Below are 26,693 nucleotides of genomic sequence, written 5' to 3' on the forward strand. Positions count from 1 at the left end.
TTTATATATATAAATACGAAGCTGAAAGTAACATTTTCTATACGAATGTTCAAATTAAGTTCTTTCCTTGTCCCCAGGCCCGGCATGGTCAGGTGGATTAAAGCGTTCGACTCGTAATCTGAGGATCGCTGGCTCGAATCCCCGTCGCACTAAACATGCTCGCCCTTTCAGTCGTAAGGGCGTTATAATGTAACGGTCAATCCCACTATTCGTTGGTAAAAAAAGTAGCTCAAGAGTTGGCGGTTGGTGGTGATGACTAGCTGCCTTCCCTCTGGTCTTACACTGCTAAATTAGGGACGGCTAGCGCAGATAGCCCTCGTGTAGCTTTGCGCGAAATTCAAAAAACAAACGTTTCAGTTGTTTTCTACAACTTCATGTAGTTTCTTGTTCCAGAGCTACTTTAATGGAGAAATGGTGGGGACTAGTTACATATATCATTCAATTTGTTAAATCAGACAAACACGACAGGTGAATTAATGTATTCTGATTGGCACACGTTTTATTACACTAGTTTGACTGGTATAACTTCATTTTGTGGGTTCTAGCTTTTAATCCGTGTAGGTAGCTCGTCTCCTTCGAATCTTAATAATTATCATAAAACCAATGAAAGACAGATGCACATTATCAAAGTATCTGACTTTAGACACAGGTACATTTACTTTAAATCAACTTTAACATGTTTATTTTTTAAAACCACGTGTTAAATAAAGTTTAACAAGATGGTCATACTATTTGTCTAATAAATCACCTCAGCTTTTAAATTAAACCTACATTACATTAACAATTTATCAAAAACGTGACCAACAGTTATGTTTTCTCTAGTTAATTCCAACTGAGTAACCTTTGGCTAGAGAGATAATTTTCTGCTCTTGTGAACGGACATAACTGCTTGTTGAATAAGTTTTTCCCATCAGTTCTTCCATCTTGTTTTTATACTGTAGAATGTTTTCAAGCCAGCACTTCTCACACTGCTGTTATTAATAAACCAATTAGTTTCCATGATAATTTCTTTATAAAATAACACAAGCTATCAAATCATCATAACAAAACCATGCTCTTCTTTATTTACCTTCAGACTACAGAGACAAAAACGAAAACAAAACAAAAACCTTTGTCTCTTGTAGGTAAAGAAATGTTATATCAAGTAAACCTACTCTGTACAAGATCTGTGTCAAAAAAGACAAGAAAAAGACTTTTTTTTTGTTTTTTTAATCACCAACAAAAGCAAGCTTTTGAAAGGAAGCCTGCTACGGGACAATGAATAATGAAAAAAACACACTAAATGAACAGTAACTGGATGCCTGTCATAAATGTGGTTATGTGTAACTTCACATATTAGGACAATATTTCCCATTATCTTATATACATAAATTAATTCAGCATCCATAATGTCCCTGGCCGTCGTTTTGACTCTTTGACAAACAATATATATCAAAACTTTCATCGTACATTTGTCGTTTTAGGTTTAATCGTTTAATTATTCGTATACAAGAAACAGTTTTGAAAGATTGAAAACAAAACAACAAAAGGTAACAGTTTACAATTAATACAGTATTGAAAACTTAAGTAAGCAGTATCCCCTGTTGCTAAGCCTCACAACTGGAACTTGCTGCAAAGCGTGGGCACACAAACTCCTGGTATAAAGTATCACAATGAAAGACTCACGTCCCCTTCTACAACACAACTTGAAAACAGGGAACCAAAAATATAAGCACAAACGTAATAATAAATCAGACGTTGCAGCACGAGAAGTCAGGTCAGTCAGAGTCTGAATCTGATGAACTCGACCAGTCTGCATCCACCGGAAGAACAACGTTCGCTATCGAAGGGACACGCTTGGGGCTCCAGTTCAGGTGGAAATTTCGTTGGATACCATTTTTTCTTTCACTAGTTTGAAGCTGTTATTTGTATAAAAAAAAAATTAAATAATCTTCAGTGTCAGTTGTGTTAAACTTTGAAGATGCTAAAATTTCAAATACATAAAACAGTTGACCCTGAATTACAAAACGTGAAGTTATTTTACATTGAATATAGGCTATAAGAACTGTTAAATCATTCAGTCTTTAATAACTTATGCATGTAGCAATCACGCGAGCAAGTTGCTAACACAAAACTGTTAGCTTCCTATACACTTAAACAAATTCACAGCCTACACACAAAGTCAAGTAATTTATTTGAAAGCTTATTCATAAGTAAATTTTTTTGTCATTAGAGGAATACAAAAACTATTCTTATGGTATAAAAATCAGGTATCTCCTCAGGAGTATGTAGCTATAACCTTGACCCCACATAGAATCCCCATTTTTATACATCACTGTCCTGGTTTAACGTTTTATAACACCATTCATGGTTAGTTCTATGGCAATGAACTCCCATATAAATTTTGTTGGTTTCCTTGTAGTCCTTATATAGTTTTTTTTTTATAGTCAGCTACAGTCCATATGAATTTTCCAGACTTGTGTTGCACAATTAACAACTTCTAAAACATGTTTTTCCAAATGATTACTATTGGTCAATATAATTTTTAATTTGAATCAAGTCGAAAACGTTTATTACAAATTCACGAATCTTCCAAACTTCAGTTTGATCATTACACAAATGTGATGCATTTTTGCTTTTCTAGATTAATAAACTTCACTGTAGTTTTCTTTAAACCAAGATAAAACACTTGGTCTCCATGAAAAACTGCAGAGAGACAAGTTAATCTTTAATAATAAATTGTTAATAACAGTATGTACCATTTTTACTTCTTTCTTGTTTCTGGTCAGAAAGTGTTATTTCCCAATTGCTTATGCCTAAAGTACATGGAAAAGACCTATTTTTCTCTTCAAACTCACCCATTTTCCAGAACTTTCCAGGTAAATTTAGTGTTGAGTAGCTGAGAGAGAATTTTCTCAAACATACAAGAATTTTCAAGAACTTTTTAGGATTTTCTAGAACTTTCCATAGTAATACACACACACACACACACACACACTCACATATACAGGGGCTCACCACTTCAGTTTAGCTCTAGCTGCCTAAGTGAAAACATAAACCTATTTGATTTTATCAGAGATGGCATCAAGGAGCTGCAAGCATTCTCTAGACACATTCTGCTATGCATGTAGCCAATTTATCAAGACAAGAGTGAAAAAGTACTCTGTGACAGCATCTGCTAAAATGTGTGAAGCCTACAAGGCATATTTCGTCATGCCTATCAGGGATCAAGATAAACTCTGGGCACCTCATTTTGCCTTCAAGCATTGCAAAACAAAACTTTAGAAGGTAAGATGGAATATTTTTGCTTGTTTGAATAGTGAGAAGTTCGCTATTCCGAGAAGTTGGTGTGAACCCACTGACCACTCAAGCAATTGCTACTTCTGCATGGTGGACTCTTCCAAATGTCGGGCTGGCAAGAATGAATCTGCTATCATGTATCTGGACCTTCCATCCTCCTTCGCCCCAGTGCCACACTGCTCTGACTCTCTGTATCCACTCCGCTAGAGAGAAAGCAGCCATCCTCAGAAGAGAACAGCATATTAGAAGAGGAGGTAGACGTTGAAGACCGAGATTACAATTCCAGAGGTGCAGCTGGTGAGAGAAACCCATACTATCCCAACCAAAGAGACCTCACTCACTTGATCAGAGATCTTAGTCTAACAAAGTCAAATGCTGAGCTTTTGACATCTAGGGTCAAGGAGTGGAATTTGTTAGATGAAACTGTGCAAGCTGTAAATCAGAGGAAGTGTCACCAATATTTTTCAAGCTTCTTCACTCGTCAAGATGGGCTCTTCTCCTGCCACAATGTATCTGGTCTGTGCAAGGCAACTGGGACTGCCTGTAACCCGAACGAGTGGCACCTCTTTGTTGAAAGCTCATCCACAAGCCTCAGAGCTGTGCTGCTCCATAATGGGAACAAGTATTCATCTTCTTCTGGCTCATTTGGTGCACCTCAAAGAGGAATACAACAGCATCAAGGCCTTGCTAGAAGCCTCGAAGCATGATGAGTATGGCTGGGAGATTATTGGAGACTTCAAAATGGTGGCATTCCTGATGGGTCTCTAGGAAGGTTTTATCACGTTTCCTTGTCATCTTTGCCTTTGAATAGCAGGGACACTGTAGTTGAGGCTCTGGTGAAGAAGTATGGCAAAATGGTTGCAGGATGTCCCTGAAAGTCCATATCCTTGATGCTCATTTTGATAAATTCAAGGAGAATATGGAAGCATACTCAGAGGAGCAAGGAGAGTGTTTCCATCAAGATATACTGGACTTTGAACACCTCTAACAAGGAGCATATAACAAAAACATGATGGGAGACTATATTTGGGGGAGCTGATACATGAAAGCGATTTACATTACAGTTTCAAATCTTGAAAAACTACTAACTTCTAAACATGTGTTCATTTTTGTATAACTTTAGTATAAATACAAGTAAATCTTGATTCATATGTTGTTTTATTCAGACCTTATGTAAATGAAATAGTGCAAATTTGCCCATTTTTACATAGAAAATAGGTTAATTTCTAAATTTCATTATCCAGGTCACAGAAGCAAATTTTGAAGATAATAATGACCATTTTCTGTACTTTTACAACATAAGCAATTAAGAAATAACACATATTATCCAGGAACAAAATTTGTTACATGGTTAATTATTATTAATTGCATACTTGTGTTTTCATTCAAAGATTAAGATACAAGTCAGTATTTAATAGAAAGGTGATGTGTCATGTCCTCATTTATCAATGAGACAGATTTAAAACCAAAATAGATGGACTAAACAAAAACATCAAGGTCACCTATGATTGTACACCCCCCTAAAAATAATTCAGTTTTGATCACAGGTGTTGTACTTTAAAATCAAACTAAAGCAAGCTAGTTCAGTTATCACTGAAACAACATACATACAAAACAAAACAAAAAACTCATTATTTTAAATACAATTGTCTTAACTCGTTAGTTAATTTATTTTTGTTTTACATATTAAATATATTCAATGAACTACAAGCTACCATAATCACACTTGAGTATGTACAGTTATCAATCAAGCCAACTGATACTTGAACGTTTTTTGGAATCCATAAATGATTATGAATCCAACGTTAAGTTCCTTCACTTCACATTTACCTTCAGTCCATGTTTACCTTCACCCAATATTTACCTTCTGAGTCAAGTTGTGAAATTCTTCCAGCTCTTCCTCTGTCAGCGGGGCGTAATCGTCGTCATCCAAGCACTCTTCCTTCCAGCCCATTTCTCGAAGAAGTCTTCCATTTATAATATTAACAGAAATGTTAGTTACTTCAAACCCCTTACAAATTAGGCCACTGGTTAATACACTTTAACTAGCCTACAATAATATTTTTAACTATCATAAAAAAAAACACACTAAACTTATTGATATTAGTTTATCTTTAAAACTTTTAACAGTTTTTCTAACTTTAATGCCAGAAAGTTTTTAAACAAATTGCATCAACTTTCTGGGAAGTACTTAACTACGAACCACTAAGAAACAAATAACATTTTTATTAGGCAATCATATGAAACTATCAATAATGTGACAAAAACGTCCAACTCTACCTTTCCTCAGCCTCGAGGGAACTCGACAATACAGTAACGTCCTCAGACTCTTGTTCATCCATAAGTGACAACTTTTTGATATTCATTCCATTCACACAAAACTCTCTGTCACCATTGTCATGGAGCTGGAACAAAAGTACTCGAATATCAGCTACTTAGCAATGTAACAAAGTCAAGGATATTTTATCATGTTTCTGACATACGACATAATTATCTTAATAATCTATTTTCACAGCTGCATCACGTTAAGGAAATTAAGTTATGTTAGTGTTAACTCTAAACTAGTTTTTATTCCATTTTAATGTCCAATTGAAATAATATTTCAGTATTGTAATTCTGAACAATAGTATAGATACTGTTGACAGTCCATAATTATTTTGAGGTGAAATTAGGTCTGTTTTATGAACAGTCAAATTACGTTATGAATTTGTTGACTGCAAAAAACAGATATTGTTACCACACAGTTCCCACAACACTGACACCAGCAAATACTACAAGTTTTCATGCCCACATTAGGGTGTTTCCATGTCCTTATTCAGATTTGGAGGTTATTACTGATTACTCATTTTATTACAAAACCTCACCATTAAACAAATCTTCAGTTCTTAACAGTTTGTCTGATTTCTAGAACAGTAACTGACAATGCACAAAATGCCAATCATTAATTCAATACCTGTGAAAAGAACTCCAGAAACAGAAATCTCATTTTATAACACATTTCATATTACAGTGGTGGTGTACAAATAAAAAAGTGAATATAAATAAATTAGATGATGCCATGGTAATAACAGTAAAAGATTTTTATTGGATATTTTTTATATCCTATTTTAAATATTTTTTATTTTTAAGATAAAAATAATGCCTCAGTTGAGACTGCTTAAACCAAACTTTGCAAAACAAAAATACATTATCCTAACATAAGAATGTATAATATTAAAATCTAAACTAAAACACCTTTCAATGGTGTGCAAACCCCATAAACTAGATACCACCACCATTACTGCATAATGACATCACAATATCTTAATACAAGAAATACAAAGATAACAGTTGTCGAATGTTTACACAACTTTTTTGAAAAGGTTTATTAGAATCTAATTATAAGAAACACTGATGCCGTATAAACACTTTTTGCAGAAAGATGAAATACATCTCCAACAGAAAGATGTTCGCTGGTGAGTAACTATTTAAACACCTGACAGTTTTATAAATTTACAACAGATCGGTTTTACAAAAACTAAGCACAGTTTTGTTTTTATAAAATTCTCTATGATAATGACTTCTCCACAATACAAGGCCTGACTATCCAACAAAAGACTCAGGAACATGAAAACAAAGGTCCTAAATATATTATCTAGAATCACCTGTGAGAACTCTTCATCACTTCTCTTCTGATAGTTATCATTCTTCTGACACATCACGTTCCTACCATCACTCTGTAAAGCCTTCAAAAATTCACCTTTGTTTCCTCGTGTCTTTGGGTTCTTGATCAGAATTTCCATGTGTGGTGGGGGTGTTGGAGTTGATTTCTTTAAGTCGTATAGAAAGTTACATTGAAAAAAAACAAGTTTTTCAAAAAGACAGTCTGTTAACTTGGTATGTAAAAAGTTTTACAGATATTTTAACCCTCAAGTTTGTACTAAAGTTCATGGACTTTGGTTAATTATATCAGTACTGTGAAGAAAACAAAATCAGTGTATATCTGTAACATAACACCCCTTTAATCTGGAAAGAATTATAACCTAACTAAAAAGGTAAAAATAAATTTAATAACTCTAAAGAAAGAGTACTTAGTGCAAACAAAAAAAGTATGCAATCACCAAGCATTAGACTGTTGTTTACCAATATTATTTGTGATTTAAAAGTGTAGCTTCACATTCACTCTTAGGTCCATTAAATTACTGAAATAAAAATACGAAAATTTCAATTTATGGACAACAAACCTATTTCTTAAGGCTACATCTATACAGCACAAAATATGTCATTTTTTAACTCTAGACACTGAAAAACTTACAGATCTGCTACCAGAGTTTGACAGTGGTTGAGATGTACTGGTTGCACTACTTGACCTGGTGATACCTAGGCCATTGGTCATTGGTTCCTGAAGTGAATGGAAAATAATTAGATATAACTAACAATATTTTAAGTGTTCAGAGCTGGTCATTTGGTAATTGTACTTTTGATGGCACCTTCTCATTACCACCCAAGTTTTTCAAGAAGTTACACAAAAATGTGTTCAAATGGACTAATTATTATCCAGATTATGTACAATGTAAAAATAAATTCAATATATTTTTGTATGAATAGTATTACGACTTGCCCAACTCACTTCTTATTCAGAGAAAAAAACACGATTTTTACATTTTTCTATCAGTAAAGCAACCTGGGGTATAAACTCAACTATATGAATGCATATCACTGGGGAGTTAAACCTGTCATGAAAAACAGGTCAAAAACAGCCAGACAAGAACATTTTGTTTCTGTTCTAGAATGTAATAAAATTTGATTTTGTCTAATATATTTAAGATAATTAATAAGGTTATATTTTAAGTCCAACCATCATTAATAATTCTTGTAATAAAACCATACTGGTAGCTTAGAGTATTGAAGTTAATTTACAAAAAGTCAGCCATATTACAATTTGTTTCACAAGAATAACATTAACCATTTACTGTGTTCTAAATGTTTAAAAAAAAAATAACATATCCCTTAATGACAAGCAAAAAGGAAACAATGGATCTAGGGTTATGTGAATAGAGAATCAGAAGCTAACTAAAACCAGTGTAGTCTACTATCACCACTTAAAGCAATGAGCTACACTAAAAGGACTTACTACAGTTTACGTATTTCATTGTTCTGTAAAAAATAAGTTTTTTTTGTTTTTTTAAACCTCTAGGCTATGTCCTAGTACTAGAGAACTTGTAAACTGTGTTGCTCGTGTGTTACAAGCCAAGATATGTACCTGTACATTCTTTTACAGGCAGTATGTTAAAACACAATTAACCACTTTTGATTGTATGCTTAACAGAACGTTTTGCTGTAACTGCATGCGTTATCTAACAATTTTTTTCTCATTTCAATTCTTCTGAGAGTTTATTTTATTTAAAAAAACAAGCACAGATCTAGCATTTCATAAATAAAATTTAAAAAACGTATGCAAATGCCAAACATTCATGCTATGGTCTAGCCCGAGTTCAGGGTTGAACGAACTTCCACGTAAATGCATTCTAAAAGTAATAATCTTCAAAGTCCACAGAATAAATAATTTAAAGGTCAGTAGATCATTTGTTTAACTAATATATATATTAAGTGGTGTTTGAACTGTAGGCCTAAGCTTAATAACAGATCCTCTCTGACTTTGTCATATGTTAATGAGGGGGATATTCAGGATCTGACTGTGTAAATTTCAGTACACTTACTAGTCAGTAAACTATTATCTTAATATTAATCTATTTCAGTTTATTTTTAAATTTATCTATATCAACCATACTGATTGGTTACATTTAAATGTAAATAACTTATCAGAAAACACGTTTGATATACAATGTCTCTGCTGCAATTTACCACATGCTGATGTACACCTAGTGGACAAACCAAGTACTTTAAATGCCTGCCTAATGATGCATATAGTCTGAAGCTAACATGATAACTAACTTGATTTTATTATAATTAATACAAACATTTTAAAATTCTCTCTACAAGGACTGGGCCATTTTGACCAACCTCACAACTATACACATTATAGTGTAGTAGATGCATTTCCATGAAATGTGGTAAGCTTTTAATAAATATTTCAAATGTTTTAACAATTTTTACTAAAGGTTTAGCTGTGAATTTACAAAGTCACAACTCCGACTCAGACTAGCATTTAACTTGTGTCCTTCTTTCACTAATTTACATACATGACCAAAAAAGGCAAAACTGTCACATTCTCTGTATGTGCTCAGAGATTTCAAAGATTCAGAACTGCCCTAAATTAAAAAAATTCTGAAGTTATTTCAAACAAGGTTAACTGCTGAAAAACAATTGAGTAAATGAAACAAAGAGAGAAACTGAAAATTCATAAGTGAAACTCCCACTCACAGAATTAAAATATAGCAAGAAATTTTATCTTTTACAATTTAGCAAATCAACCCAAGGAAGGAAACTCTTGAGCAAATAAACTGCAAAAAACCAAAAATCCTCATCTTCAGATGGTATATTAACATTCTATAAACTTCAGAAATGTGGAGAGTGGAATGCAAGTTTCCAGCAGAATCAACTTCAAGTAGTTGTTGCCTTCAAACTATCTGAGCCAGAAAATAAATGCACACAAACTTTATAGATTTTGGCTTTGTTCATACACAGATGGAAAATAAAACCTTTAGTTATTAGTTTTTATTTTTTTATTACTTTATCTAAAACAAATTCAAATAAAATTTACATAAAAAGAAATAATGAGACCTCAAAATTTCAGTTACAATTTTATTTTGAAAGTAACTTGAAGAGAGTCATCACAAAAATTTGCAAAACTATATGTCATTATGCTCTTATAAAAAACAAAAATAATGGGCTTGAAAGGGTTAGATGGTAAATTATGTGGGAAAAATCCAAATAAAATAAAAAATACATAAACTATTTGAAGATCCATTTAAATATTATCGTCAAATTTTAAGTAAATCTATGCAGCCAAACCTCATAGCTGGTGCTCTCAACGTAAACTGAATGTTTCTTACTGCGAACAATCCCATAATTGTCATACAAATCTAAACATTCAGTAATGAGGGCTCTCAGAACTTTCTGATGTCCATGTAAATTTCCAAATTCTGAATGATTTCTTACATTTTGACACAAATTTAAGTACATCAGCTCAATAAAGCCTGACAGACCCTCCCCAAACTTCATTACTCACATTTTAAGGCAACCTTGTGACTTTTTTTAAGCTCTCTTTTATATTTTAAATGTTTGGAGAGGGTGAATAGCAAGGTTTTAAGTTAAATTTCATGTTGTTCTGTCAAAAAACTTTGAAGAAACTACACCTCAATAAAAGAAATATGCCAATAAAAATATCTAAACTTTGAATGAGAAAACAAAGCTTACTTTTGAAGGCAGTCTAACACCATCTCTGGCTGGTTTTTTCACCTGTGATGTTTGCTGAAATAAGGTGTTGTTTTTTTTCAAAATTTAGAACATCTAGAGTGACCCGATAACAATAAAGTTAAACAAAACTACATATCAACAACCAATCATTACAGACTTACATTAACACTTCATATTAGTTTTTCTGAAAGTACAAGTTTTACTATTTTAACTGTACACCATTTTGCACACCAGGATTACTGGAATAAGTTCACTGCACTAACTCTTTAGGCTAGTTCAAACTTTACGTTACCCTTATTTCACTTTTTAAATTTTAAGACACTAATAAAATAAATTGTCACCTTACATACAAGAATCAGATTATCTATTTAAGTTAGTTAAAATGAACATAACTACCACCAAATTTTTTTTTTTTTTATAAAGCTTGCCAACTATTTAATTACATGCATGATTTGAAGTCTAAAAATCACAAACCTGACCTTGAACACTGATGACAAGATAAACTGAGATCACCACACAACTAAGACATATAACACATACAGTATAGAAATAAAAATAAGAAAGGTTAAATTTTGGTACAAACATTAGCATACACAACTTAATATTGATGAGCAATGGCCACTGGCTATTTTAATTACATGCAGATATGAGGGATGTTTTAATGGAAGTTATTTAATATTAGAAGACAAAAGGTCACTATAGAGTTCAGTCTGAAAAATGTATTGTATTTTGGTGGTTCGTAATAAGTTTGTAAAATTATATTATTGTTCTGATATGGAAAGTCAATGACTCCAAACTTGCTCAAATTTGGCCAGACATAACCTAAAACCTTGGTGATCTATGAGGTCAACATCACACACTATCACTAAGACTTGTTTAAATTTTGAAGACAAAAACTATGCATTTCTTTCATTGTGTTATTGACCATAACCTTATAAGAAGATGGAACCCAACAGCATTCACACAACAAAGCCTGATAAAATAGCTTTATGTATTTAAAACTCCTTTGAATTTAACATACATTTAGAACTTCAAGTTTAGAAATAGTTTAAACTATCTGATATTAAACTTTTATTCATGACTAACTTTCTAACAAACTACTGACATCTACATGACCTTAGTTACTAGTCTCTGGGTAATGTGACTGGATATGAAAAATCATAGGACAAATATATATTGCCCAAACAAACACAGTAGAAATAATGTTGGTTTTTATATCTCAGAACAGCTAGTATGGGTACAAACACTTTTACTGATAAGGAGAGAACAACGTTTTGACCTTCCTAGGCCATCTTCAGGTTAAGAAATAATGTCGGTTTTTAGTGAGCTTCACAATTAAAGTACTTTGACACAAAAACATAATGGCACAAGACTATTATTTTAACTATTCACATAGCTGCTTGATCCCTTCATAAACAACTTGGTCAAGTTGCAGCTGATATCCACTTTGAATGGATCTAAAAATCATTTTTCATGACTTATGTGCTTGCTTACTAGAGTCCACCAACATTAATCACAGCTTTTACCTTTATGTCCAATCTAACAAACAGTCTATGAAATTTGTAACAAATGTTGAAACACTGTTGAAGCAGGTTCACCGAAAAAGAAATCAAGTATGTATTTTGTTTGCTAAAAATGAGGGAAAGACAATACTAAACAGCATGTGAATACCAAAATCAGATAAAACAAAGAGTCTGGTGGTGTTCTGGTGAGAAATTTACCACAAACATCATTTACCATTCTATCCCCAAAACGTCACACAATGGACAACTAGCTTACCTTAGCTGCAGGGACAAGGGGTTTAAACAACGAGAACCTCGGCTGGGTTGGATCATTACTTTTGCTGCCTTGACTCGCTACAGAACCAAGAGCATTAGACTTAAGACCATTTGTTGTATTACCAGGAAGAGTGGAAACACCTTTAAAAAACAAAGAATACTTGGTATAACTGTTTTAAGTAAATAAACAAAGGAAATACAAAGATAAAACTTATAACAAACTATAGAATCACTTGAATAATATATATTGGTAATATTCAGAGTACAAAAAACTAATACGATAACTTTATTAATCAATATCTTATTATATCTATAAACAATATAGGATTATCTCTTAAAATTCATTACTGGGCACTGAGTTGTAAGCCAAAATATCTTGTTACATCAAGAAAGCACAAAAGAATTCTTTAAAATCAGTGAAAAGGTTTTAGGTTTAATTGCAGTGTATGGAGAGCACATAATTTCAAAGAATCAGCTCTTTCCACAAATGTTATTAACACTAACTTTCTGTATGTGTTTTAATATATCATTACTTTACCTTCTGAACTTGGTGGCAAGTCATGGATTTTAAATGTAAAACGAAAACTTTTCAATAAATCAAAAAACTTAAAATCTACCCCAATATTCTTTACACATCTCCCTTTTACACAACATTTGTCACACTTAATGTGAAACGGTCTTTATAAAGTAAAAAAAATTACTTTGTAGTGTAATTATTTCTTTATAAGCTCACCAGAAATATATCTGTTTGTTAATTTATAATGTCTGAACAAGTACATGTTAAACCATTCCATATTCAGTAGTTGTTTAATAAACAATGTTCTTTTCAATTTTGTTCCTAACACCTAAAATTTATTTATTCAAAATTGTTTCATCAAATGTATTCAAGTCTGGTCAGCTCCCAAAAGCACAAGTGCTTTAAACAGACAAAAAAAAAAAAAAAAAAAAGAACCTCTTAGCCATTTCAATACTTATCTGTTTAGACTTACTTGACCAAATAGATAACTGGAAAATCTAAATAACAAAATAAAGATAACCACATTTCATGACATTCTGAAACTTTTCTATGGCCTCATTACTATCACCTACTCTGGACCTTTCAGTTAAATTACACAGCAACCAACAGTACTAGGACTTCAAATATAGATTATTTTAAAGGCTAAGAACATTTAACTGTTAAAAATTGTTTGATAAGAGTTTTTGTTTGTTTAGAACTAAGCAAAAAGCTATACAAAGAGCTATCTGCACTCTACTCACCATGGGTATCGAAACCCTATATTTAAGGACGTGAATCTATAGACGCACTGCCGTGCCACTAAGAGACAATGTAGTTGTCTGTGTGCAATCCAAAGAGCTGAATATTGATTTTGTACACAAATTCTCTTAATAAGAGATTTATCTAGGCATCTAATACTGTATTTAACCTTAGACATTTACCACTGCCTAGATAATACTGAGATACCTAAACCTTTATTTCCCGACGAAAAAGAAAACTATTATAGTACCAATTTTTGTTGTACAATATAGCAAATAGAATTTATTTACATATCTCAAATTATGCTTGTAAAATGTACTAAAATGACAAAACTACACCATCTCTTTACAAAGTTTTACTAAAATACACACCAGATGGACTCGTGCTTTGCATTTCAACTCCCAGGTCAGTTTTAACAGGCCTCTGAACCAAGTGAATCTTCTTACTGATAATCGTTCCATGTACTTTAGCATTCCGTGGATTTTCTGGGGAAACAAATTATTAACAACACTACAGCATTGCCTACAAAACTTTGAAATTTTGATGCCTACTTAATATTAAATTCTTATAACCGAAATAAATGGTTCATAAAATGTTTAATGAAATTATAAAAACAAGGATTCTATCAGCCACTTTTCATTACAGCTTTTCTCTTTAGTTAGAAATATAAACATTAGGGAAGTACTCACTGAAATCACACATAAAAGGTTTATTACAAATAATTTTTGTTTTTAATTACTTTCAACAGCTGTTTATAAAAAGAAAAAAAAACATTGAGAGAACTTACTCCAAACTCCACCATTGACTTGTGGTGGTTGAGTAGAAAAAACATCAGCTGATTCCCCATGTAATGACGGCTGTAAAACATGTTCCATAACTTCAGATTTAAGATATTCAAATTTGACCATACATCAATCTGACCGGTGGGTGGATGGGTGTAGTAGTATTAATATTTTTACAAGACTATTAGAAAAAGTGTAGAGTGACAACCTGCATCAAAGTGTTGTTAACCAAAGAATGCACTGTCATGGGTTAAACTGGGATGAAACAATCACCTTTTAACCCTTTTGCAAGGAGTCAGGGTTCAATGGCCATGTCATGACATTTGTTGACTTATATTCACAATTTTACTGAACTATTTTATATGGAATCAAACTGTAAATTATAGCTCAAACTTTAATATTATATGAAAGTTAATTTCATAATTTAAAAGAACACATTTAAATATAGATTTTAGTGAGTCACACAGTATGTTAAATGCAGTACTATTTAAAATTAGATATTTGTGATGTCAAAATATTAAGTATAATTTTGTAGAAATTACGAACTCAAATTACTAAGACTGACAGGCTAGAATATAAAATAAGAACCTCATATCTCTTCATTTCGCTGAGATATGGCTTACGTACTGAATCAAACATGGTGGCCCAGTGAAACTTGTTCAGATTTTTGGAATGGACCCTTTCATACTCCAACCACAGTATACGACATGTGAATAACCAATCCATAACTTACGAGTGTTTTTCTTCACCATTTTAATCTTTGAAAAGGCTTCTACACTCTTTTGATCTAAGTTTTCAAGGAGGTAAGTTGTGTCTTTAGTCTGTTCACTTACCAAGGTTAATATATTATAATGGAATTTTTCGTATCAGTAGTTATTTATAATTTTTTGGGTTATTCAACTGTATGTACATAAAACATAATTTTTTTTTATATCCCCCATGTGAAATTTTAAATAGCTCAGCAACAACTAAGTTCAAAGGTCGTAGCGAGAATTGTTTGCTTTACTTCTTGATTTATTGTTCTGTATCTTAAGAAAAATAAGTTTAATAATTATTTCTAAATATTAATTATCTGTAAACATATAATGTATAATAACTGAAATGTACATTACATAATACTAGTCCACACAAAACACATTCAAGATATAGAAGACTGAAGGTCAGTTTTATATTACTGGATATCATGACCTGATAGCAAATGCACCATATCAACGTAATGTCAGGTAGGCATGACTGAAAGGTCAATGTAATAATAAATATATATTTTCATATATTATGTTACAAGACCTGAGCTACTTTGACTAAACATTTGTATTTTTATGTTATAATATGTAGTAATTCTACCATGAAAAAAAACATGACAAGGTAATTTAGTGAGACCACATATAGTTACAGTATAGAAACTAACAAAATATTAAGTTTTACTGAAAACTAGTATTTGAAATGTTTTTAGGTTTGTTTTGAATTTTGCACAAAGCTACACGAGGGCTATCTGCACCAGCCATCACTAATTTAGCACTGTAAGACAAGAGTCATCACCACCCACTGCCAACTCTTGGTCTACTCTTCTACCAACAAATAGTGGGACTGACCATCACATTATAACACCCCCATGGCTTACAGGGTGAACATGTTTGGTGTGATGGGGAATCGAACCCACAACCCTCGGATTACTAGTCGAATGCCTTAACCACCTGGCCATGCCAGGCACATGTATTTAGGTTTAGAGAATATGCTAATAAAATCCAAATTTTGTGAAGATGTATCAATAGTTAAAGTGCAAATACTTGACACACATAAATATGTAGAAGTACTCTTGTATATATCAAGTCTGTTGCTAAAAGATTAGCACAGATGATTAGCAACTGTGGTCCTCTGATTACAAAAACAAAGTGTGAATGGTAATCAAAAGCAGCCAACAGCTGAACTGGTACAGCAACATTTTAATGCTACACGTGTGTGCGTTTGATGTCAAAGTACAATAAAAATTAGCGGGTACCTAATACTTCAATGTATTGGTTCTACAACTGGAAAAATTAAACAAAGAAACCATCAGGCACAAACAATTAAAACATACAATAAAGAGTAAATTGTACAATAAATCTTCATATCTTGCCACTTTAAACAAAGCAGAATTTATTTATTTGAACACTAAAGCATAAATTCAAAGATCCACAAACAGCAACAATAAGTAAATAAACACATCAAAATCAACAAAGCACTAAATTGATTAAAAAAAACAGCACAGATATTTTTAATGTATACAAAATGACAGATAATTTTCTCTTTTAGTTGACTAATTTCATACTACAGCCATTAATGTTTCCACGGAGGGATAGTCAATGTTACTGACCTTGTATCCACAAAGACACCCATCAGTTCCACACTATACTTTTTGATATGCTTTGTGCATTTTCACAAAACTTGTTTCAGTAAACATTACAAGCCTTTTGTGCCCACAAAAATCAGATAATTTTAATAAGTTATAATTTACTACTGAATTTTCTGAGAATATGTAAAGTCAGTGTTGACTGCTGTAAGTACAAAGTAATTTTCAGATTAAAAATAGTTATTTATCTGAATTTACTAAATGTCAGATATTTTACTTTAAGGCCTTCTAAATATAGCATTTTTGTTTTCAATAAACCTTAATATTTTATCTACTCTTTATTCTACCATAACTCTCTACCACAAAAAAGATAAAAAAATAAAGTCACTATTTATAATTTCTAGAATGCCTTCAAACTGTAAAATGAAGCCACATTTGTTTATCCTAAGTAGCTTAAAGCTCATAAGCCTCCATCTGTTTGTACTTAAGTTTGTTTCATTGTCCTTTGTAAATTACTTCTGGTGCCATTATATGGAACATGCAGCTCACATTACATTTCACTACCAAACTATATTGGAATGGTGCTGAATAAACTAAAGAGGAGATGCCTAAGGAAAAAAAGTGTTATTTTTTGCAGTAAGGGGAACTTACAATGTTTTAAACATTGCCTTACAAAACGTACATGGAACTGGACAACAAATCCAATAAAGGTATTTAATTACTATGACTACCAATCATTTTTGCTGGAACTTATTAGGGACCTAATACGAAAAATTATGTAAGCCCCTGTTACAACATTTTTGTGTTTCACAGTTTTAGCCAAATAAAGTGCAAGCCTTTTGTTCAGAAAATAACTATTCATACGAGTGTACGATATACCCGTCTTTGAAAATGCGCAAGTTATCTTTTACCAAACTTGTATATCAATTTATCTAGTACTTAGCGTCACTGCTTGTCATTGTCACTGTTAATCCAAATACCTGCTGCAACATGTGACATCCTTTCAGTTACTCTTAAACTCCAAAGTGTTCTGTTCAAATGCAGCATCTCTTAAAGATTTACATAGTCCCTAAAGTTTTTTTTTAATTAAAGCATTTAAACTGAATAGAGCTATACAGTTTTACAGAGGCTAATGACCATAAGCTTGTAAGACTGACTTAGTTCTTACTGGTTACCTAAGTAGTGATTTGTGTATCCATCCATACAGCCTTGTTTTTGTCCATTTTGACACTGTCACCCATTGGTCATTTCATTTTTCTAAAGTTTCTTTCATTACTTGGTTCATCTTATTTTTTTAAACAATTTCACTAAAGTTGAGAGATAAACATTTGTTTTACTTCTACAATTCAATGTTATATATATATATATATATACATATATTAATATAAAAACAGTTTCATCAGTTCCTATAAATCTGGATTACATCAGAAGCCAGTGAAGCTGGAATGGTTACTCGAGGATGGTACAAGTACCATGAAGCACTAACCAACATTAACACTTTTGTAAGTAGCTGATACAAAATTATGCCCAGGCATGCATGTGCAACAATATGTACTGTAACTCAGAAATTTCTTTATGTATTCTTACAAAACGTAGTAAGATGTTAATAAATAAAACAAGTATGTTATACGCAGTGAATACATTAAATCTTTCTTCTAAAAAGTATGTTTGGTATCTGTAATACTTATTTGCACTAAAACTCTGAATAGTTCAAGTGTGACGTAAATTTCATTTTAAATGTAAATAAAAATACTATACTTCATTTTACAGTTTTCCAATTTCATTTGCATAACCCCTAGAATCTCCTAAATAAATACTGAAAGTTTCTTTAAGGTAAATGTTATTTCATTTTCCATTTTCTCTCCCACATCACTAACACTAGTTATTATCATCAGTATAATGAACTGTTTAAAATTAATTGAAAAATACAAAAATGAACACACCTTTCAACTAGTAGTTGAATGACAAAAATATCTTCAGGTCAGATGCAAAATTTAATTTCTTTATTTTTTCAATTAGTTTATTTTTAATGTTATATTTTCCTTTCCCGTATCTTACACCATCATTCACTGCTACACAAATCAATTATGCCCTCAGGGAATAACAACCCTATTGTTACAGTTCATGGGTCAAAGGTCATGTCATCTCGTTTGTACTTTCATTCCAAATTTTATTGAACCACAATTTCTTGAACTTATGTTAAAGTTTGATATCAAATTGTAGATTAGAATTAAAGTTTAATTATCATATATTAGTTAACGTCTTAATTAAAATGTAAATGTTTGTGTTTTATGCTGTACGTTGAATGTAGCTGCTTCAAATGAGATGTTTGTGATGTCCAAATACAAAATCTACACTTTCATACAAATTAGAAACAAACTGCTGATATTGACAAGCTAAAATTACAATATATTAAGTACCTTGTATCTTTTATATATGTACTAAATCAAACACATCAGTCCCTATCACCTCTTTCTATGTTTAGAAACATATACTTTCTTCATTGTGTGACAAGTGAATAATCCATCATAAGCTCAGATTATCTCCCTACTGGCTTTCTCAGTTTAAAGTAGTAGGAAGCTATCTCACTGTTTCAAACCAAGACTTTAAGCAGGTAGGTTGTCACTAGTCTACTGAAAATTACATATTCTTCAAGACAAAATAGAGCTCAGTTACTAAGCTTGACAAATTATAGTGGAATTCTAAGGTCTCATATATGTATTTATGGTTTTTTGGTTATTGCAAATGTGTATATAAAACCCAAAATAAATTATTTTGTTTTGTATCGTCAATGAGCAGCATATCAAAAGGCTAAGCAACCAACAGCATGCATCAAATAAGTAGAGTTATATTAACCAGAAGATATAATTTTTTGCTATACTTATTTCCTCTTCTATGTTTTAAGGAAAATATGTTAAGAACTTGTTTATAAATAGTAATAATCTGTGCGTGTGTGTAATAACCAAAATGTGACTGTATGTTACAAAATATTAGTCCACTAAAACAGAGCTAAGACAGGTCACTCTGTAAAGACTAAAGGTCAGTTTTACATTTTTGGATATAGTAACATCAGTGCATGTGCACCTCATCAATGTAACTTCTGTAATGTTAGCCATGTATAAGTGGAAAATCAGTATAATAACAATAAATATATATACAAATATATAATGTTATGATATTTAAACTATTTGGACTAAATCTTTATGTTTTTGTGTTATAATCTGCAGTCATTCTAGAATGAAAAAAATATAACTTATATTTATTTCCAAATTTTTATGATGGTTACGTGGTAGATCAAATTGACAGACCGATATAGTTAAGGTACAGTAACTGACAAATATACTTTTTTTTTTTTAAACTGAAAACTAACATTTGAAATGTACTTATAAAGTTTTAAAGATTACACAAATATTATGAGATTTTGAGAACAAAGAATATATTTTTAATCGTAATATAAATCACTTCACACTTGGACTAGTAATGAAACAAACTCAATATTTTCACAAACAAATCTTTACTGAAAATACTTATTAAAAAATCTGATCACTTGTGTACAGAGGTCCGGCATGGCCAGGTGGGTTAAGGCATTCAACTCATAATCCGAGGGTCGCTGGTTCGAATCCCCGTCACACCAAACATGCTCACCCTTTCAGCCATGGGGGCATTATAATGTGACAGTCAATCCCACTATTTGATGGTAAAAGAGTAGCTCAACAGTTGGTGTTGGGTAGTGATGACTAGTTGCCTTCTCTCTACTCTTATGCCACTAAACTAGGGACAGCTAGCACAGATAGCCTTCGTGCAGCTTTGCACAAAATTCCAAAAAACAAACAAACTCGTGTGCAGAGACTTGCAATATTTACTAAGCATCTACTAAATTTTGTGAAGGAAAGCATGCTGCATCAAAAGTTACAATATAAATACTTAACAGGTGTATACTATACCAAACCTGTCGTAAGAGGTAAAAGTATCTTTGGGAGATATGCACAAGGCTTTGACAAAATTCTCTCACACTCAACTCAATATCAAAAGCCTTCAGAACTAAAGCAATGTTTGAGATAACTTTTTAAAATGTTTGAACCTTTCAATTATGCATTTCAGAACATAATGCATAAATAACAAACATAAAAGTAAAATCTAAATGCAATTAAATTGTCTAAAAACATAATTAGGTAATAAACAACCAACGTGGTAATGTAAACAAAGCAGCCAACAATACTAGAAGCATTCAGAGATATCCTAGAAAACAACTTGGCATGAAGTTCAATAAAACCACTGTTTAAGTTACAGTGTAAGATGAGTTTTTCTAATGATTGTATACACGTGGCTTGTAAACTTCAAAGCAAAGTATAAATGGCAGGCATAGAACATGTCATAGGTTGACAAAATGAATTACATTTTTACTGGATTCAATGAGAGAAATTTTGAATTATTGATGTCATTAGGGAGTATGAGTAAACTTACTTACTGTATAGCCATAAATGTACAGGCTGTGGTTTATTTCATCCAATACAGATGCTGCAATAAGATTTTTTGCAACTCGGAGGTCACACAGCAAGAAAACTGGGGACTATGTATTGTTTTCTTTATTATTTAAATGAACTAATTAAAACTTGAAAACTTCTCAGGTTAAAAGGATATTCAGATAATCCACACCTTCCAACTTCACCCCAATTCACTACACATGTATAAAATTAACTCCACCACACGCTGGGGCCATGTCATTTAACCCAACAAATATGGGTTGTGTGTAGTGCACCCAGCTTAAAACTAAGAAAATATATGCAAGAGTCACTGTATTACAAGTTTTTGATAAAACAGTTGAAATTCTTTAGTCTGGCACCACTGGGACCTGACAACTGCTGAATTACAGAAAATATCAGACCACAGAATTTGCCCCTATGAACCCCTCATGTAAATATATGTCTTATCTACAGGCTTGCCAGATTATTCTACACATTGCTATGTCATAAAAAGTAGAACAGAGCTTAAAACAGCACAAACACCACCTTCCATAATTCTTGGTTTCTTGTAAGACATAATGCAGGTTTAAAATACAGGCAAATATAATCCAAAACAGGAGTGTATAACCAAAACACTCAACTTCAGATGTTAACAAACCTGGAGCCTTGGTAATGCTAACAGCACTTCCCTAGTGGCTGATTTGTAAACTAACTGCATCAGATTCAAAATGAGCCAGACTAGAGTTTTAACTGCACAAGTAAATATTTACAAAACCTTTGGCAGATCATAAGTACAAATCACAAGGTTTTTATACACAAACTATCAGGTTTTTAAAATTACGTATTAAGATGTTTTTTTTTAATTAAAGTTTTGAATTCTTTGTTTCAGATTAAAAATACTTTTCTTTACCAGGAATTTGTCAAGTTTTATTTGTGTGATCTCTAGATCTTTGTACATAAGCAAATATTTTCTGTATAACACTTTAGGTTTTATCTGTAATTTTATCAGTATTAAATATATGGTGTTGACTGATTTGAGCAACCTCTAGCCATCACAAAAATGAGGATATATATTTATCTTTCTTGGTTCTAGAATAACTGCATATTGGAACAGGAAACTACAAATATTTATTCTAAACAGCTTATGTATCGTAACAATATACATTTATGTTTGTCAAAGTTTTGAATGGAAATCTACAAACATGAGATGCCCTCTGACCCCTCGCTACCCACAACAACAAAGTTAATGAGGAGGACACACCATTCAGCCAATGAAGCATGATACCACACAGCTTTCACAATGTATTATTTTGATAATTAAGAACCTGGTGTTTTTAAAAGTCAAACATCAATAACATGCACACAGATTTATCAGTTGCATAAATTTTCCCTTTATATTGACCAAAATTGTTTTGGCAGATATATTTGTGCGATTAAAAGTACAATGGTCATTTCACTATTTTACGTGTGTGTCCTGCCACCTAGTGATCAGAAATGAAACGTATTTATGAAACTTGAAAAAATAGTTTTCCTTTATTTCCTTACATATGTACAGTAGAAAAAACATTACTGTTGAAGAAGCTGTAAAACACTTCATAACGGCAATTAGGTTCTCAAATAAGGTTATAATTCAACACTAGCAATTATTTTTAAGCATCTTAAAGTAACAGAATGAATACAGCAGCTATTTTAAATATTTTCTTGACCCATCCTTACATACCAAGCACTACCGTATATAGTGATACATACAGTACACCATCTCAAAGCTATCATAATTAAACTGGCTTTCTAATTATGATAAGAACCTCAAAATAATTCATAAATATTTTTATGCTCAATACCACTAGAGAAACGTTCAAACAGAAGATAAAATACTCTGTATAGAAAACAATGAAAAAAAGGCATTAGTTAATAACATTAAAATTGCTTTTATATGTTACAAATAATACAGTATTAAGTATGAAAGAAATATTAGTAATTTATGAAAGACAGAAAGCATGTGAAATGTAGATCTTACTTTCTATTTTGATTTTGTGAATAACATTAAAGACTATCTTAGAACTACTAGTTTAACAGCACCACTACTGGTTAAAGTGAGAATTGGTGGTATGAGAGCAGCACTGGTTAATTCTTTCCATATGGACATCCTTTTCTGTACATGTTGCAAAGTTCTGCAGAGTTACATTCAAAGTTTAATTTGATTAGTTTATTATAATGTTTTACAAATGAACTTGGTATCACAACATGTTACAATTTGAATTCATTTTTGAAAAGAAAAATTTTCAGATTTCATGTTTTTTATGGTGGTTACGAAGTTGGTCAAAACTGATGACTGATCTTCGTATAAAGTTGGAACAGAGAAAATAACAGATAAAATACAAAGTTTCACTGAAAGAAAAATGTTTGAAATTTAATTTATTTAGGAAATTTAAGATTATTCAAACAAAATCTGACTGAATCCATAGAATCTGTATGAAAATTAGAATTGTTGACTCTGACTATAAGGTTGGTGGGATCCATCTTGCTTACAACCATGAAAGAAGTCAAGGTTTTATATGACTCTTCACAAACTTTTGCAGATTATCAATAAACATTAAAAGGCTTTGATACATGCAATGTCATATTTTTTCATTAAAATTTGCTTGTGCAATGTTTTTCCTCAAATTTTGACTACACCACACACAAAGTAATTTTTATTTTAAAAATAAAAATAATTTTATCCATCAGACAATTATCAGATTTCATTTTTGAAAAATACAGTATTTTAGTAATATTATATATGTATATATATATTATTATTATTTACAAAAGTTTTTAAATTCAGCTATTTTTATTAAAACATAAGACAGTAAATAAAGCAATACATAAAACAAAGTCTCTGCTGCTTATGAGTCAGAAAGTTTGAGCTTGCCCCCTGTACCTTGCATGCTAAAGTCTTTGTCAATTTCAAATGTAGAAAATGGAAAACAACTGTTTTAGGTTTTATACACACATTTTAAAGTAAAACATTACTTTAACAAAACCACAGAATTGCACTGTAATTTATCACCATATTATCTTATTCATTCTCTTTGCATTCTAAGACAAAAAACAATTTCTGATAACTATACACCCTGCAAAACAAACATTTCAAAAATTGGAAAAAGTGAATAGAAAAGAACAGAAGGTTCTTTATGTTATATCCTAGCTTATAAATATAGGTAATTTGAGTTTCTAATTCTAAAGAAGCTCTCTACAGACTTTGTATTCAGACATCACAAACATCTAACTTGAACCAAATCTGCATTCAACATACCAAACAAAACACAAAAAATAGACATTTAGGAATTCTGTTTTAATACTGACTTGTAAATTAATAAATTAACTAATGAATAATACTGAAATCTGAATTATAATCTACAATATGACCAAAACTTATTGCCATTCATTCTTAAAATAATAGTTTTATAAAATTTTTAATGCAAGTTTCCAAACATTATGACATGCCATCTGACCCATACCTTATAGGGTTAAAGCGAGAACTACTGATATAAGAGAGACAGAGTTTAAAGCAAGGACTTCTGGTTTAATAATGGTACAATTTGAAGTGAGGACTTCTGGTTTAATAATGGTGCAAGATGAAGCGAGAATTTCTGTTCTGATAACGGTACAAGTTAAAGTGAGGACTTCTAGTCTGATAACGGTACAAGTTAAAGTGAGAACTTCTAGTCTGATAATGGTGCAAGTTAAAGTGAGAACTTCTAGTCTGATAACGGTACAAGTTAAAGTGAGGACTTCTAGTCTGATAACGGTACAAGTTAAAGTGAGAACTTCTAGTCTGATAATGGTGCAAGTTAAAGTGAGAACTTCTAGTCTGATAACGGTACAAGTTAAAGTGAGGACTTCTAGTCTGATAATGGTACAAGTTAAAGTGAGAACTTCTAGTCTGATAATGGTACAAGTTGAAGTGAGAACTGCTAGTTTAAGAATGGTACAAGTTAAAGTGAGAACTTCTAGTCTGATAATGGTACAAGTTGAAGTGAGAACTGCTAGTTTAAGAATGGTACAAGTTAAAGTGAGAACTTCTAGTCTGATAATGGTACAAGTTGAAGTGAGAACTGCTAGTTTAGGTTTGAGGATTACAAAATGGTAAGTTTAAGAGTTAGTATGAGTAAGTCACATAGATTATTTACAAAATACACAAAACTGCATCTTGATAACTCTATTTCATACATTTCACATGTGAATAAAATGATACATTTATTTATCCACAAAATACTAATCTTAACCAACTTAAAAACACACATTTAATGTTATTCTAGCCAGAATTGCTTCAAAATACATACAGCTAACATGATTGTAATCTTAAAGATACGCAGACATCTACTGTTGTTCTCATCTGAATAACATCTACTGTTGTTCTCATCTGAATAACCTCCTAACATGATTCTCGTCTGAACATAATCTGAATAAAACATGATTCTCGTCTGAACATAATAAAAAATACACGATTCCATTCAAACAATTCTCCACATATAAAAGTATAACCTCTTGTAACATAATTCTAAATAACTTACAAATGTAAACATGTCTTACACAATCGTGGCACAAGACGTGTAACTTACAAACTCTTGATGAAAGTTATTGCCAGACACTCCTTTCCCCCTTTCACTGACTGCCTCCATGTTGGGTCCTAATGAAGAGGCTAACTGCTTGCTTTTGGTCTTGACACTTCCAAACCCTTCAGCAGGCTCTCCATGGTGAGAAAATCCATACTGAAACCAGTGTAATGGTTTTCTTTACTTTCTAACAAGTCTACATCTTGAAAATATACTGGCTTAAAAACTAAGATATCAGTAACATCTTGCAAGGTTCCAAAAGTTAGGGTTAGCATAACTACAAAACTTTATATGTTACCAGATAATTTACCTATTAAACATGCTTTCATAGAGCTAAGCCTGTTAACAACCACACAACCTCATGGCATGCTAGAATAGAGGAATGTTAATCCATGTTAACTGATATAATTAAACCTTTTCATCACAAAATGAAGGACCCATTAACAATTAGAGTGCCATGAGTAACATCATTCTTCATATATGGAATATTTTAAGTCAAAATTAACACAAGCATGTAATTTTTAAATAAATTTTCTAAAAACACTGAATACTTTTAATTGAGAATTCACATAAAATCAGATACATGTTTTCTCTCTCTCACCTTGGAATGGTAAGATGGGTCTCTGAAATCATGCCTGCTATGAGGACGACGAAGGACTGATGTGTGAGACTGGGCTGAATGAGATACAGAGCTGCCAGAGTCAAACTGTCTTGAGTTAAAATAATGCTGAGAATCGTCGTCACTATCTACTGGGTGGTGGCGGGGAAGAAAATATGACTTTCTTTTTCCTGGCAGAGCAAAATAACAAGAAAATGCACTTCAAACATTCTTATCTTATTAAAAAAGATG

The 26,693-nt window shown here is 31.9% G+C and overlaps 1 protein-coding gene across 11 annotated transcripts in view; it reads right to left on the bottom strand.

Annotated features, from left to right (window-relative positions):
• Positions 1–1,038: 1,038 nt before the first annotated feature.
• LOC143248588 (vasculin-like protein 1) overlaps positions 1,039–26,693 on the bottom strand; it is a 37,334-nt gene continuing 11,679 nt past the window's right edge. For all 11 annotated transcript variants that reach the window (XM_076497062.1, XM_076497066.1, XM_076497065.1 and 8 more), the window contains 11 exons: positions 26,445–26,632; positions 25,850–25,999; positions 14,459–14,528; positions 14,043–14,156; positions 12,418–12,557; positions 10,639–10,692; positions 7,574–7,660; positions 6,924–7,088; positions 5,560–5,684; positions 5,144–5,246; positions 1,039–1,898 (listed from right to left, as the gene is read on the bottom strand). In XM_076497062.1, coding sequence (XP_076353177.1) covers positions 1,758–1,898; positions 5,144–5,246; positions 5,560–5,684; positions 6,924–7,088; positions 7,574–7,660; positions 10,639–10,692; positions 12,418–12,557; positions 14,043–14,156; positions 14,459–14,528; positions 25,850–25,999; positions 26,445–26,632 — 1,337 coding nt within the window. In that variant the 3' untranslated portion in view covers positions 1,039–1,757. The remainder of the gene's footprint in view (positions 1,899–5,143; positions 5,247–5,559; positions 5,685–6,923; positions 7,089–7,573; positions 7,661–10,638; positions 10,693–12,417; positions 12,558–14,042; positions 14,157–14,458; positions 14,529–25,849; positions 26,000–26,444; positions 26,633–26,693) is intronic.

The sequence above is a fragment of the Tachypleus tridentatus genome, chromosome 4 (genome assembly GCF_004210375.1).
Source record: "Tachypleus tridentatus isolate NWPU-2018 chromosome 4, ASM421037v1, whole genome shotgun sequence".
NCBI classification, from domain to species: domain Eukaryota; kingdom Metazoa; phylum Arthropoda; class Merostomata; order Xiphosura; family Limulidae; genus Tachypleus; species Tachypleus tridentatus.